Here is a 17031-nt window from a genome sequence, read left to right on the forward strand (position 1 = left end):
CAGATGATTATGATCATGAACGGAACCCTCTACATTGCTGCTAGGTATGGGGCCCTTTCCCCTTGTCTGCCTTCAGAGTGTCCAAAAGCCCAAGGTCCTAAATTTACCAGCTCTGCATTATTTTTGAGATCTTGAGGTTTCTAAATAGAGTGTTATTTAATTTAAAGGCTCCTGTAATTTGTCAAGCAATCATTATTTTAAAACTGTCTATGTCTGTTTAACCCTATGTGGATTTCAATAGAAATAATAGCATATTTGGGCACTTACACTCAAATAATCCACTGTTTATCTTGAATATATATGCAAATATTTATTCAAGCACCCATTAGAATGCTCTGCTCCTCAATACTTTGTTTGTTTGAGATGGAGTTTTCGCTCTCGTTGCCCAGGCTGGAGTGCAATGGCACAATCTCAGCTCACCGAAACCTCCCTCTTGTGAGTTCAAGCAATTCTTTTGCCTCAGCCTCCCAAGTAGCTGGAATAACAGGCATGCACCATCACGCCCGGCTAATTTGGTATTTTTAGTAGAGACAGGGTTTCACTATGTTGGTCAGGCTGGTCTTGAACTGCTGACCTCAGGTGATTCACCCAGCTTGGCCTCCCGAAGTGCTGGGATTACAGGCATGAGCCACCTCATCTGGCCTAATACTTATTTGTTAAATTAAGTAGAATGTGTAAACATGTATTATATAGTGTAAATGTAGGTGTGTGCATTAAACCTATTTGTATTTTTTGCAGTTATCGTATATATCATTCATAATCTATATCATCACTTTGAAAGAACGGCAATGACAACCAAAGAAAGCATAATATATATTTCAGAAGGTTTTTATTTGGTTTTAGTAAAAAAAATATTCATCCATTGGGAAAATGTTATTTAGACAGACAGACTGATGTCTTAAGGCTGAATGGCATGGTAAGAATACGGCTCAAACAGGGATCACATAAATTTAGGCTTTTGTTATAATTCTGCCCTTAATTTAGCCGGACCACAGCTTCTGTGGCCATAAGTATCCTCTGCCAAATGAGATGTTGTATTTGATTACCTTAATGAAGTCCCTGAGGAGTCCAACAATATATGATCCTCCATTTTGGGAGTGTGTAGCTATTCAAAATAATTCCAAATGAACAGCAACATGGAGCACTATCTTGTAGTGTTCCCTGTGGTCTTTCTTGGCTCTACACTGTTTAATCATTTCACACTAGGGAGAAGAAATGGAGATTATGCTTTTTTTGAGACAGCATTTCACTCCCATTGTCCAGGCTGGAATGCAGTGGCGTGATCTCAGCTCACTGCAACTTCCTCCTCCTCACCAGTGTTAAAGCAATTCTCCTGCCTCAGCCTCCTGAGTAGCTGGGACTACAGGCACCCGCCACCATGCCCAGCTAATTTCTGTATTTTTAGTAGAGATGGGGATCCACCATGTTGGCCAGGCTAGTCTCGAACTCCTGACCTTCAAGTGGTCCACCCACCTCGACCTCTCAAAGTGCTGAAATTGCAGGTGTGAGCCACCATGCTCGGCCTAGAAATGGAGATCGTTTCTATCTGGCATAAGGAAAGAACAAATAAATAACAGTGGTTGATTCTTCTAAAGCACTTAGATGTTCTGAGGTGACAAGCTGTGCAACATAAAGTTAAAAAAAAAAAAAACAAAAAACAAAAAACAGCTAGACTAAAACGTCCTGAAACTGCCCCCAACTTGGCTACAGGAAGCAATGTCCAAATGCTTTTCTAAAGTTTGACTTTACAAATACTTATACAGTATATACAACTAGTATGTTGTGCACATAAATTAACAAACATAGCTGTAGATTATTTATGAATGTCAATTCATCCAATCCTGGAAACAACCCTATAAGAAGGAGCTATTATTATTCCCATGTCTTATTGGAGGAATCCAAGGGACAGATAGGTGAAATGATGGGGCCAAAATGACAGAGGCAGGATTTGAACCAGGATGGTCTTGCTCTAGAGTCCATGCTGTCATTCCCTGTACTTTGCTGCATACTGAGGAATAGAGCTGGTACTGTTTGTCCTGAGAATAACCCTTGTAATAGCTGTAGCCCAAGAACATGGTCATTATGAGTAGTCATTATAAAGCATTTCCATAAGATGCTCAGTAGTCACCTCTCTGATAGAATACCAGCTCCTTCTTAAATGTCATTTTTATTTTCCTAAACATAATAGGTTTGGAAAATGACATTAGTACTCAAGGGCTGATCAAAACAAATGATAAAACATTGAATCTGTGAGAAATAGGTTGACTTAAGAATCTCTTGTGAATTGTTCACTTTCCAATTGAATCTCCGGGGGAAAAAATGGTATAACAGACGGCCCTTGTACTCAATGATTTAGCAGCGCGTGGACCACAGGTCCCAGGGCTACACGAGTGTTAGGAGCAAGGTCCTATGCAGACTTAAAAGTGACCATTATTCTAGCTCATTAAAACCAAGACAGTTTTATTCTAACTCCTCACCCCAAGGAAGGTAAGGGAAGGAAGAAATAGAAGGATAAAAAGAAGAAACACACTAATATTTTTGAAACTATCAAATAAACTCATCTTTCATTAGAGGTCAAGTTTATATCACTGTAGCATTGACATGTTGGTTTTCACACCATACGCAGCCAGTTCCTCTCAACACACACCCTTAGAAAAATTTTTGAAGGAGTTCCATGCCCACCATATTTAGGGCCTCTTCTCTCCTTTTAATTTTACACTTTATTTTTACACTTCCAACTTTAATTCACTTTAATTTTACACTTCCCAACATTGTTCTGAAAGATCCAAGTTTCTAGGCAGCAAGTAACATGATTTAAAGCTAAATCCCTCCCCTCCGCCCCCCGTCGCCCAGGTTCAAGCCATGGCAACACAATTCAGTGGTGCTTGCTGGAGGGGGAAGAGGAAGTCCTAGGATTAAGTCAGTTTATGTTCAAATAACTTAATTCAGGAAGAACAGCGTATGAGACCTGGGATGCACACTAAGATGGTTGGGAATGACCCCTGATCCTGGTCTGTGGTTTACCATAAAGCACCATTTTTGTTTGCTAGGGCCATGTGAGCTCTTGGATATTGAAAAAGATTGTCATTGTCCAAAAGAAGATTTCATTCACAGAATTCTATGTTTAAAAGGCTTCCCAGTTCTTCTAGACAATTGGTGTCAGCAATCGCAAGCCAAGTCCCCTCCAGAACCCAGGGGACTGAGTGAGTGTTGGTGGCAAGAACCCCTTTCAATTCTGCTTTATTATTATCCACTTTGTAAATTCCTCTTCTTTTTTAATCTCTAAACTGCTAATTAACATAAACAGACCATGCCAAAAGGGGGCAATCTGAGAGCTTTCTGAGGAGCTGCCAATGCATATTAATCAGTTGTTCATTTACAATTCATATGTTCAGCTCCGACTTCAGTTTTGAGGGGAGGCAGGCAAGGAAAAGCCTCAAGTCATCTCAAACCTGATACCAAAGTAATAGGCAATTCCATTCCAATAATGAGTCTGACCACAGCACCGCCAATAAAGTCAAACAAGTAATAAACAAATGCAATAAAACTGCCTTGAAATTAAAGAGCATGGCGATTCTGGCAGCCTACTGAAGTTTGAAGAAACTTCCCTATTCAGCAATTTACAAAACAGGCCCCTAGTCCTCCACCCCTTACCATGTCCTTCCCCCCTCTCACCCCATGCACACTCACAGTAGCAGGCAAGGGAATTTTCTAAGCCAACTGCCCTTCCTGCTCCTTTTATCTTCACGTGAGATGGCCTGTTATTTTTCTGTGTTGTGTTTTTCTAAAACAAGAAGCAAACAGATTTTCCAAGAACTGAAAAAAAAATAGATATATATATATGTGAATCCTGAAAAAAAAATAGATATATATATGTGAATATATAAGAAAAGAAATAATTCCTTTCTTATCAGCTCCTGGCTCTTTCCTTTAACTAACGAGGTGGCTTAAAAGTCTGCATAGAAGACTTGAGGTCCTGGTTTAAAGCTGTGGGTAATTTTCCAGCCCCAGGACTTCCTGCATTTTAGAAAAAGTCAATGTTATTTCAAGGGAAAATGAGCTGTTTTGCTTTCCCTCACTAGCCCCCCATCTCCTCTGTTGAGTGTAGTTCTTTTCTTTCTTACGAATTCCAGACAAAAACGCCCTTGTACTCAGCTCACACAGAAGGGGATGTTTAAATATAGCCCCACACCTGAGCTGCTGATTCTTTCTCCCCTTCCAAGGCTAGATTGGCAGCAAATTGTAAAGACAACCCAATTCTCAGCAAAACAGGAAGGTGAACAGAAGCAAGAAATGTAAACTTTAGCTTAAGTACATTTTAGACTTTAATTGACCGTCATTATGAGGAAAAGAGTGGCTTTTGGAAATAATTTTACCTTTATCGTCATCCATCCTGTTGACCAAATAATCAAAGTTAAGATGGAAATATATTTTCAAAAGAAAGATGGAGATGGAGATCATTTTTTTGTTAGCCCTCTTGATGAACAAATGTGGCATGTTGAATTCCAAGTATTTGGTACGTGTATTTGAAGATAATGAAAGGGCACACGAACCCATCTGTTTTCTAGATTTGGGGCCAATTTAACTTTCAGAGCCCTCCCTTCTGAGCTACATATATGCAGATGTTATAGATCTAGTGTCAGAGAGAAGAGTTAATACAGGAAAGTTTTCATAAAAGGTGTCGCTTGGAGCACAATGCCATGATTTTTCAGAAGGTGCTAAATGGGATCCGGAGACATCACTTGAAAGCTGCGCTCTTTTCTTCTTGCATGTGGATATCATGTTTTTTTAAGAACATGGATATGGGCTTATCTGCCCTGATAAGACATAACTCATTAAGCAGAAAATGAACTGTTTTGACTCTGTGTTTGATTTGACCTTGTATTAATTTTTCTTTGCCTATAGGGACCATATTTATACTGTCGATATAGACACATCACACACGGAAGAAATTTATTGTAGCAAAGTAAGTTGTTTTAAAACCATATTTGTAAAATGAAGGACCTTTGGATAGTTCTTGAACAGAATATGTATTCTAAGTGCATTAAGATGATGTAGCTAATCATAATTTAGAGATGCCAACATGCATTTTGTGAAATCCTAATTGGGGAATAGGTTAGGATTTAATACATGTTCAGAAACAGTTATGTACTTCATATTTTATTCATCAAATGTATGTGTACATATACATTTTGAAGTTTTAGGTAATTTCTACATTTCTTTTATTAAAATATTGCCTCATTTGTCCAGGAAAATATCAGTTTCCAAAAGTAAAATTTTGTTCCACAAATGTGTTCTACAAAGGTTTCAATGTTAATTTCCATGTCTTGCAGTATTAAGTTTGATTTGACTGTTGTGGTTCAGGAACTTGATCGTTACCCGTTTCAGACAGACATAAAGTATAAGCTAAGCTTTCCTCATAACTCCACATGGGGATATTTTAGTTAATAAAACCTGTGCCATAGGAGTAGAAGATCCCTTCAGTCCATTAATCTATGGGAAGGACTATAACCTGAATTAAATCTTTGTCCACCCAGAGTGAATGTCCTCTTTATGTTTAAGAAAATGACTTCCATATTTTAAGAAAAAAGCCTTCTTTATAAAAATTGATTTTTATAAAACTGAAAGGAAAGGGCAAGGACACATATTTTATCAAAATGAGCATAATTTGGCAAATTAATTTGGATAGCTTATGTGGAATTTCCACACCGTTGTTTAATCTTCTTTCCTTTCTCCTTCATCTTTATCTCAAACAGAAGAAGATCATTTTGTGGTTTAATGAATAGATAGGAGTTCAAAATGGAACGTTTTCATCTGGAATCTTTTGTTGTTATGGTGAATTAATCATGGAGAAAGGGTGCAGAAAGCTTTCAATAAATATATGTTCAGGCTTTAGTCTCCCCAAGGGAACTCTTACTTCTAAAATCAAATGCAACAACCTCTGGGCTCTAATTGATTTCTTTCTTGATCCCTGCAGAAACTGACATGGAAATCTAGACAGGCCGATGTAGACACTTGCAGAATGAAGGGAAAACATAAGGTAAGCAATTTTCATTTCTCCTGCAGCTGCCACTTTGGGTTAAGTTTTTGACTGTTATATCCAGCCATAGACCGTGATGTAGAATGGATTGTTCTTTTTCCCTTTTCCCTCAGTAATTGCTTTTTTCATCAACTTATTGAAGGCTTTAATTTGCAAAAATAGTTTGCTTTTAATGTGATGAAACATTACAACAGCTGCTAGGCCTGCATCATGAACTACTTAGGCGCACACAGGATTATGGACACAAAGCCGGCTGCACAGAGTCTTCTGAGTGCACTCCGATGCCCACCTCCGCAGTCCAAGGCCCACAGGGAGTCTGTGGAAGAGCTCATAAAAGGCTGCCGCAGACATGCGGGGTTTTCTGCCTTTGGTCATATGACAACATAAAAACACACTTCAGCCAGCAGCTTTGTACATCAGGGAACACCGGCGCATCTGGCATTAAAATTAATATGATGGGAGGTTGGCATTTCCAAGCTTGCCTTCCTTTTGTGACATAAAATAAACACACACTCTTCCATTCTATGCCTTGTTTTTCTTTACTGTTGAAAGAGTAATCGTTGATATCGGCATCATCTTGTGGTCGTTAACATCAGGAGGAACTTGAACTTTTAATGGGAGAAGTCCTCAGCCACCTCCATTTTAACCTTACTGACCATGGCATACAGTGAAGAATCAGTTTCTGTATTGAATGGACATGATACAAACAGTTTGAATTATTTTTCAGGACGAGTGCCACAACTTTATTAAAGTTCTTCTGAAGAAAAACGATGATGCATTGTTTGTCTGTGGAACTAATGCCTTCAACCCTTCCTGCAGAAACTATAAGGTAAATGCTATTTGTCGGTTAGAACCACACTGCCAGGAGGCATTTCATAATTTACTGTGATTGTACCTGCAGCAACCTAAGAGGGGTAATTCAACACCACCTGAGTTCCTCTCACTTGTTCAACTTAATGTATTGCTCCACATGAGTGATCCTGAGCAGGCCTCTAAGCTTCCTGTTTGTTGAGGATTGATAGACACATTTTTAAAGAGCCTGCCTAGCAAAGTTAGTTTCTGTGAGACCCTTTTCTCTATTGTTCAGAAGACTGACATACTTACCATGTACACCATGTGGATTTCCTTTCTCTATTTTTTCTCCCTCCCACCCCACTATCTAACCTCTGAGCACAAAAGCACACTTATATGGTGAGTGATTTCTATTCTAAAAGGTATCTCAAAAGCATGCCATTTGAAACTATAGACTTTCCTGCAAGAACACAGGAATTTAATTCCATTGAGCACTCAGCTTTCTTGACCACAGCCTTACTTACCTTGGCTTTATGCAAGCAGCGGGAAAAAAGCCCTCTTAAAGAGATAGTAAATCTAGCTGGTTTTGATGCAGCTATAATAGAGGTGCTGATGAAGGAGCAGGGACCTTGCCAGGCGTGGAAGCAGAGGTGGCAGCGATCTGAGGTCTTGGCTGCACCACTATTAGCTTTCCTTGTACATCTTTCTGCCAGCCTTTCTCAAAGGAAACACATACTGTGTTTTCTACTGTGGCCCGTCGCTGAGGTTATAAAGACAGACAGGAGGCCTCAACCCTTAGGGAAGCCAGGCAGGGAGAAGAAAACAATTTCATGGGATTGCTGCCATGGTGACATCATGCAATGGATTATGGAAGCACAACACAAAAGTTCCTGCCATGCATGAGGTGAGGAGTCTGGGAAAGCTTCATAAGATGACCCCCTGTCTTCAAACTTTCCTACCTGTTGTTCTCACACCTGGAACACAAATACCACCGCCCTTAAGAAACACAGGCTCTACAAGGGCAGGGATCACATCTGTGATTCTCCAGAACCTCACATAGTGCCTCCCAAACAGGTGTTTAATTAATTTTTGTGAAGCATTGAATGAGGTAATGCCTAATCTTTGTCTTAAAGGGTAAGGAGAAGTTAGCCAAATGAAGGAAGAGAAGCATTCCAGTTAGCAGGGAACAACATGAACAAAGGCATGGAGTAAGAAATGGCCTATCGAGCTTGAGAAACCTCATTTGGTTCTGAATTGTGTGACTGTGAAGTGACAAGTGTTAACAGAAAAAAGCTTGAGATGTAGATGGCCCCAGGGATGAAGGGAAGAGAATAGATTCAGGAAATACTGAAGTGACAAAAACCGGTAGGATTTAATAATTGATAAGCAATTATTATCAATCTCTCTTTATCCTGGATAAAGAGAGAGAGGTGAGTCAAGAACGACTGCTAGGCCATCTCTTGGTGAGTAGATGGATGGGGCTGCCACCAATTCAGACAGGAAATAAAGGAAGACCTGTGAGATTGGGGTTGCGGGTTGGGGGAGTGTGAAGGTAAAGGTTCCATTTTGCACATTATGAGAATGCCAAGCACTGTGAACAGCACTGCCTATGGGACATGAATAGAGCTATCTAGCAAGAAGATGGATCAGTAAGCTTTGGTTTAGAGAGAGATGTGGGGAGAAATATAGATTTGGGTTCCATCATCATAAAGTGAAACCCTAGGAGTGGGAAGAATGAGAAAAGCAATGATGGGCTGGAATCCACACCAGCAAGCTCACCAGAACGACCCCCTGTCTTTTCTTGGCATGTACAGTGAAGGGAGAGTCTGTTTGACCCTCATACTCATCTTCCATCTTACACTTGGAAATGGGCACCAACAGGGCCAGGGTTAGGGTGGAGCAAGTGAGGCACGTGGCTCAGGCACAAAATAGAAGGGAGCACCAAAACATTCAGTAATTAAGATGTCAGATTTTTAATGCAATATTTTTTAAAAGTCAAAATTAGTACATAAAGGTCTGTTATAAACAAAAGATCAAGTTTTTAAGTAGAAAGACGAGATCTTTATACTTAAGAATTTTTATTAAAAAATTATTTTATCAGTGTATAATAGAGGTAGCCAGTCTAGCCCAACATTTACTCTAGCTAGTGACAGCATGCAGGTAAGGTTTCAACTTTAATTTACCACTTAATATTCCATCCCTGTTTGTCATTATTTAGGACTCATTAAGATTAATGCTTCTAACAAATCCCAAGGAATTCCCTAGTTGGAAAGCTATCTTTTATGACAAATTACAGGTTTTCTTGGCACAGTGATATACAGGCCATGAATGGTCTGGCTTATTCTTCCTGTACATGTTCCATTTCCCACGATTCTACACCTATGGTAATGCCATCACCTCTTGCTTGTTCTAGCCACACCTGCTGAGACATGCTCCAGGAGGCCAGGCCTCTCAGAAGCCGCAGATGAGATGTTGCTCATGCTTAGTTCCCAACAATATGCCTAGCACTGTGAATGGTAGTAAGAACCCTTGGCATTGCTCAGAAAAGTGTATTTTTAGACTCAGGGCACAGCGTGACATTGCTGATGATATGGGACATAATGTATTTGGCTGCAGGGAGAATGACAGCTTCTCTCTTAAGTGCTTTTTATCAACAGATCAGGACAAAGGTTCAAAGTGAAAACAACGACCAGCCTTCCACTGAAAAACCCAAGTCTTATCATAGCACACAAGCATCAAGTTGATTAGAGTGACATGAAGCAAGAGAGTAACAAATTTTCAGTATCTGCCCCTCTACCATGCACTGATCTATATTAATTTTTATAACACAAGTAAGCTGAATGTGTTAGAAAGGTTATAGCTCCAAATTAGATTATCAAGATTATCTGGGGGAGAGCTTTGAAGGCTACATACTATAAATCTAAAACTGCACTCCCTGCCTTTTTCCTCCTGTTCTCTCAACCTTTTGAACTTCTGCAAAAATCAGGCTGGGTCTTTGTATAATTATCTGTACCCGATAGTGGTTTAACTTCCCAGGAGCTGCTGTGAAGTCTCGGATTTGATGACTGCTTCAAGGGTTAGTTTTTACTTCTTGGAAAGAGGAAATCACTATGACTTTCGTCTCTGGACCTTTCCAACCTCACAAACCAATACATTTGTACTTCACTACTTCTTGCCTTTGACCAACTATAGCTATAGCCACTTTTTTTTTTTTAAGGATTAGTTATATTATAAAGAAAACCATATACCCCTTGTCTATTGTTTCCTCATTGCTAGGATTAGAGCGTGCACAGCTTAGGATAAGGGCATTTCCGTTGCATCACTGTGTGCTAAGGCATCATTTTGAATACATGCCAGACCCACAGACCACAAAGTCTGTCAGAGTTCAACAGAAAGCTCATGGTTGATATAAAATATCTGAAAAAGACTTTCATTAAAAAATGTGCTGGGTGGAAGAGTACACTGCTTGAAAGAATGTCTGATTTGACCATCTTTCCTCTAAAAATATGTTTTTAACACAGCTATTTTATGTGATTCTCAACTACAGTTTTAAAAAAATATATAGTGGCTTCAACAGGGTCCATCTCAAAGTGGTTACAGATTTAAAAAGGCCTGTCACATCCTGGACATTATTTCTGAGGGTTTACGGCAAAAGAAAAGGTTGTTGTTTGTAATTATATCCGATTATTTCACTTAGATGGATACGTTGGAACCATTTGGGGATGAATTCAGCGGAATGGCCAGATGCCCGTATGATGCCAAACATGCCAACGTTGCACTGTTTGCAGGTAAGCGACCTGATTTCTCCTTGTCGCATTTGCTTTTGCGTGTTTCATCCTGTCACTGTGAATCTGCTGTAGAGGATTCACGGAGTCACAGTTGTGCTTTGATTCTCTGGTGAATACTGTAATTAAGAATGCCTTTCCGTTTGAAATTGGTATGAAAATTGTACTTTTGCTTCTCAAACGAAGTCTGTGCCACACTTACCCATGCGTTTGTGCCTTCAGGAAAGGATAACAGCATAGCACTGAACATGTGATGAATCAGTTAGGGAATGTTTGGGCTCAAATAATAGAAAATCTCACCTCAAACCACCAATGTAAAAAATAATAATAAAATTTAAATTTAAAACCCCCTACTGATGTGCATTTATTGTTCAAGCTAGGATGGACTTTGGGGTTGGCTAGATTCAACAACTCAACAGCGTCATCCGGGAGGCAGCTGCTTTTTATTCCCATGCTCTGCATCAACCTCATGATGAGACTGGCGGTTCTCACAATCAGAGGATGGCTACCAGCCCCAATTAGTGCTACATGTCTTCTTGTCCACATATAGAAAAGAAAGGGAAAGAAACAAAAGGAAGCCTCTGGAAGCTCTCTCAGAGCAATGAGGCCATATACCCACAAGCTTCCAATAAACATCTTCTCAAATATCATTGACCTGATTAGGTTACATGCCCATCTCTGACGGAAAGACCATGGTGGCTGAGGGGAGGGTGCTAATTGCTTAGGCTGACCTCTACTCCCCAACACTACCCCTTCTTTCCACTGCGAAAGATATAAAGAAATCGCAAACAGACCATCATTTTCAGATTTAGTGGGATTTTTGTGTATGAGATTGTGTGCTTTAATTAGAAATTTATTTAGGAATTCATTACCAGCTGTGTATGTGGAGGTGGATGTAAGAGAAGTGTTGGTATAATAGTGATTGTTATAGCTTGTAATAAAGCAGTTAACTATAATTTCCATCACAACAGCTAAAAAACTGGCACATACTAGCTGGATGAGGGACACTAGGGCTTTGATTATGAAACAAGATTGGTTCCTGGCTTCCTGAACCTCTCCCTCAGTGTCATCCATTTGTGGGCCTGAATCTGCAGTGACAGATTGTCAAGTTAAGAAGGGCAAGTTCCTCAGGTTCTCCCCCTAAATGAGAGCACAGTATTACTGAGAAGCAGTTCTGTCAAGACCACAAAGTCTTGTAGACCTATTTGTAAGGTATTAGCAAGGCAAGTGGAGAGCGTACTTGGGCATATTCCCAAGTGCATGACTCCTGCTGGAGGCCCTCACTGACACTTGGAACCTGCATTAGTTGGGACCTTGGAGAATGAGGACTGCAGGGGAGAATTAAAATTTAACTGTAGGTCCAGGAGTGGTAGCTCACGCCTGTAATCCCAGCAGCGTAGGAGGCCAAGACGGGAAGATCGCTTGAGCCCAGGAGTTCAATACCAGATGGCAACATAGTCAGACACCATCTCTACAAAAAAGAAAAAAAAATTAGGTGGGCATGGAGATCAAGAGGTTGAAGTTGCAGTGAGCTGTGATTGCACCACTGCACTCCAACCTGGGTGACAGAAGGAGATCCTGTCTCAATAAAATAAAATAAAAACATAATTTAAATGTAAACTGAAAAGACGACATTGTAGCCTAAGGTAGAAAAGGTAGAATAGGCAGAGAACTTACTATGGCCACCAAGTTTTTAGGAGCTATACAGAGCAAGTCACATGAGTTAATACTATGACTGTCCCCACCCCTACTGTTATATCTAAATAGATTTTCATTTAAGTGTTTGAAATCTCATAAAATCTCAGCCCTCATTAATAGGAGATCCTCATTGCAAATGAATGGTATCATATTACTAAGAGTGACAGAGGCTGGGCGCAGAGGCTCACACCTGTAATATCAGCACTTTGGGAGGCAAAGGTGTGCAGATCACCTGAGGTTGAGAGTTCAAGACCAGCCTGACCAACTAAAAATACTAAAAAGGCCAGCCTGTCTCTACTAAAAATACAAAATTAGCTGGGTGTGGTGGCACATGCCTGTAATCCCAGCTACTCAGGAGGCTGAGGCAGGAGAATCACTTGAACCCGGGAGGTGGAGGTTGCAGTGAGCTGAGACAGTGCCTGCCATTACACTCCAGCCTGAGCAACAAGAGTGAAACTCCATCTCAAAAAAAAAAAAACAAAAAAAAACAGTGGCAGAAAAGTATTCTGTTCTACAAGTGAATGTTCTGGTGAGATACTCAGTTTTTAAAAGAATGCAAAACAAAAAGAGTTTTGGGGAGTAGTTAGAAGGAATAGCCATCACCATGACCTACATTCCCCTCTACCTTCCCCCACTACTCAGGTATATCTGTATGGCTTGGGGCTATAGGAATATAGAAAATGTATTCTGTAGTCATAAATATATAAAGAATGTCTTTATGACCTGGGGCTCAAAATTCGTAAGAAAAGTTAAGATTAGTAGATATTTTTGGGCCAATTTAAAGGTTTGCTCTCTGCAGTTTAAATCTCCCAAGATAGTCAAAACTTATTGATATATAGCTGTTAATATTGCAGATATTAAGACATCTCTAAATTGAACCTGGACAAATTTTAATTATTTTAAGACCAAAGACAGACATCAAGATCTTTGTTTAAGTATATTTGGATATGAGTTTTTTTAAAACAAAGAAAACCATAAACCATTATGTTTACACTACATATAAAAGAGCTTGAACAGTACTATGTTGTATATAAGTCACTTTGACATACAGCTAATGAATATATGTAATCCACTAAAAGTGAATCACCGAAGTAGTTTTTTTTTATTTTGAATATAATTCTTGTTTCCATTTAATGAACATAGATTTTGCTATTCTAGAACACCCCTTTTGATTATTTGTTGGCAGAGTGTTTGCTAAGCCAGGAAGGAACCAAAAGGTCTAGAGACTAATCTTCAGTCTGCTTTATTCTCTTATGCCTGGGATCTACCCTCAATCATATCTCCCCCAAAGCATGAATTATTAAGGAAAGACCTGTCTGAACTCAGTATCACTCCTTCCCCTTTCTTCTTTGCTTTAGCATGTTGTATTTCAGAATGTTTTTAGTTTGTGACTTTGGAGATACCGAAGCAAATACCTGTTATTGAAACCAGATTGCCAGGATTTAGTGAACTGTCAAACCTGAGGTCAAGGGGAGCTGTGACTCCCAGGACGGTAGCAATTTAGTCAGCCCTTTTTTGCTTATGAACCCTCTCTCTTTAACTCCTCTCACCTGATCAGACTGAGGACTCCTTTACTTATGCATGTGCCCAGAATTTCTGGGGATACAATCAGCATCCATCTCTCCCTGGGCTCTCACCTAATCCAGTTTACCATGGCGTGGTGGCAGTAATAGTGTCCAAGGATCCTTGGCCTTGAGATTTCAGTCAAGATCCAGCTAATCAAGTGAAGCAAACATTTTTCATTTACCCTGTTCCCTGAGCTGCTGCTGGTACTGCTGCTTAAAAAAAAAAAAAAAATTGCCGTGCAATTTAAAAATGAAAAATGTTTCATCTCTCATGATCCCAATTTTAAATGGTTAGGAATGTGGGCCAAGAGTTTTCCCAGTGACTCTTGGATTTTTCCCAGTTGTCCTATCTCATTTGCCTCATGCTGGAAAGCAATCTAAGGGATGTCTTTATTATTCCTCCACCCCCACTGACTTGCTCCCACCCTGTTCACCTCTTTTCTTTTCCTTCTAAGATGGAAAGCTATACTCAGCCACAGTGACTGACTTCCTTGCCATTGACGCAGTCATTTACCGGAGTCTTGGAGAAAGCCCTACCCTGCGGACCGTCAAGCACGATTCAAAATGGTTGAAAGGTGAACAAACAATTAAAAGAAGGAGGGTCAGAGGGGAGGGGAATACATATCTTGTGGGAGATCTAGAGTCTGGAGGGACCAGACTGTAGCTTCATTTTAGTAATGACTTCTGACAGACAGAAACATGTAAATTGCATCTTTGGCTTCAACGGATTTATTTACCTCCCTTTTTTCCTTCCCCTGAGTTTCTGGAGTATTAACAAAACTACCAATGCCACAACAATAGAATACATTACATTCATCTTTTCTTGCTTCCAGCTCTCATTTCCGAGTCCTGCATGAAAAGAACTGAACAATGCATTCATGAAAGGGGACAGGGGCTTGGAGGTGGTGGGGAAGAGGAGAAAAGCTATTCACAGCCCTGTATGAGTCAGGGTGACGAGGCAATGTATACAAAATCTTCTCTGTAATAGGGGCATTCCATTGTGGAAAATAAAATTACAGAGATATGCAAAATTCGATAATTCTTCATTGTTGATTGCAAAGCTTCTGAAAGATATAATGTGTAAGTGTGAATGCCTTGTGAAATCACCAGTGCTTGCACGTGTGAAGTCATTAGAAATGGTTAGTGTTAACCAAATGTCTAATGGCCCTACACTTTTAATTAATAACATGTCTTTGGCTACACTTGATTGAAATTCTGTTAACTCTGCATGACATGTTCCCAATTAAAGTGCCTATTTGTCTACAGAACCATACTTTGTTCAAGCTGTGGATTACGGAGATTATATCTACTTCTTCTTCAGGGAAATAGCAGTGGAGTATAACACCATGGGAAAGGTAAGAGGGGATGCTTTCCCTGGCTCACTTTGTAATATTTTCAGAAACCTACACCTTTGGACAAATGTTGTTGTTATCAATGATCTTGAAATGAGAACCATAAATCTAGTAACAGTCTTGGAAGCCCTATCTGCTTTTTCAGAACAGTAACAAATCACAGGAAATTTCTTAAGTATTTCTATTGAAAATTTATGTTTGGTTGGTTTCATGCTGAGATTCAAGTATCTTTTTTTTCTTTTTGAGACGGAGTCTTGCTCAGTTGCCCAGGTAGGATTGCAATGGTACAATCTCGGCTCACTGCAACCTCCGCCTCCCGGGTTCAAGTGATTCTCCTGCCTCAGCCTCCTGAGTAGCTGGGATTACAGGCATGCGCCACCGTGCCCCACTAATTTTTTTTTGTTTTTAGTAGAGACAGGGTTTCACTGTGTTGGCAGGGTGGTCTTGAACCCCTGATCTCAAGTAATTCACCTGCTTCAGCCTCCCAAAATGCTGGGATTACAGGCATGAGCCTCCACACCTGGCCCAAGATTCAAGTGTCTTGAGATGTGATTTCCAGGTAGACTCAACAGTTTTTTGTTTTTTTTTTTTTTCTTAATTGAGTGGCTCCACAGAGACCGTAACTGTCCGGTATCTTTAATCAAATTGAGTCTTGATTTTTGTCTTTATTGCAAAAAGCAATACAACATTTAGGGGATATCCATTTTAAGTTCTTTTTACCAGAGACTAGATCAAGGTCCCTAAGTTGAAGGGTAACATAGAATGCCAGGGTGGCTTGCACAGATTCAGGGCCCAGAGGCAGCTAGTGAGGATGGCAGAGATGGTGCATACAAAGTGTGCTTTTGTTTGAGGAAATAAAAAGCTAAGCAGTCTGTATGGAAATGAGCTTATGTGGCTGGGAGCTGATTCCCTGAAGGATTTATGGCTCTGTATTAAATGCCACAGCCTTATCTTTTAAAACATGCTGCTCCAATGCTGAGTTTTCCTCTTTTTTTCTTTTCTTTTCTTTTTTTTTTTTCCTACTGATTTTAGAAATAGTATTAAATTAAACACCTTGTTATTTTGTTTCTGTTTTCAAGGAATGGAAATTCTACTAAGATCTCCTTGCAAAACGAATGCATTTCATTTTCCCTATGTGTTTTCCCTCTGCAGGTAGTTTTCCCAAGAGTAGCTCAGGTTTGTAAGAATGATATGGGAGGATCTCAAAGAGTCCTGGAGAAACAGTGGACATCGTTCCTGAAAGCGCGCCTGAACTGCTCAGTTCCCGGAGACTCTCATTTTTATTTCAACATTCTCCAGGCAGTTACAGATGTGATTCGTATCAATGGGCGTGATGTTGTCCTGGCAACCTTTTCTACACCTTATAACAGGTAATCATGCCCTAGCTGTGTTGACCTCATCAATTCTTCCTGGCTTCCTTCTCCCAGGGGGTTCTCTTCTAATAAACAATATTTGCAACTGACTGAAAATTGTGTGTAGCTAAAAAGCACTTAACACTTAGTTTTCATCAACAAATTAATAGTAGTTTATAAGCACTATTAAGTTAGGTTTTAGGGGAAGTAATTAGATAAATTATAACAATATCTTCTATTTATATAAGCCTGTTACATAAACACTTTTTATGTGTTATTTGTAAATCTTTCTAGTAATCCTAGAAACTAGATAATATTGTCCTCTTTTTCCACTTAAGGAAACTGAGCTCAACATATTATACTACCTGGTCCAAGTAGTCAGTAGATGGAAGAGGCAGCTTTGGAACTCAAGAATGTTCCTCCTGTCTCTTCTAGGTCATCTAATAA

The 17031-nt window shown here is 39.8% G+C and overlaps 1 protein-coding gene across 3 annotated transcripts in view; it reads left to right on the forward strand.

Annotated features, from left to right (window-relative positions):
- SEMA6A (sema domain, transmembrane domain (TM), and cytoplasmic domain, (semaphorin) 6A) overlaps positions 1-17031 on the forward strand; it is a 143854-nt gene that overhangs the window by 86383 nt on the left and 40440 nt on the right. For all 3 annotated transcript variants that reach the window (XM_011972857.1, XM_011972858.1, XM_011972859.1), the window contains 7 exons: positions 4906-4966; positions 5978-6040; positions 6768-6869; positions 10530-10620; positions 14336-14455; positions 15147-15235; positions 16385-16602. In XM_011972857.1, coding sequence (XP_011828247.1) covers positions 4906-4966; positions 5978-6040; positions 6768-6869; positions 10530-10620; positions 14336-14455; positions 15147-15235; positions 16385-16602 — 744 coding nt within the window. The remainder of the gene's footprint in view (positions 1-4905; positions 4967-5977; positions 6041-6767; positions 6870-10529; positions 10621-14335; positions 14456-15146; positions 15236-16384; positions 16603-17031) is intronic.

Source organism: Mandrillus leucophaeus, unplaced genomic scaffold, assembly GCF_000951045.1.
Source record: "Mandrillus leucophaeus isolate KB7577 unplaced genomic scaffold, Mleu.le_1.0 Scaffold131, whole genome shotgun sequence".
NCBI lineage: Eukaryota > Metazoa > Chordata > Mammalia > Primates > Cercopithecidae > Mandrillus > Mandrillus leucophaeus.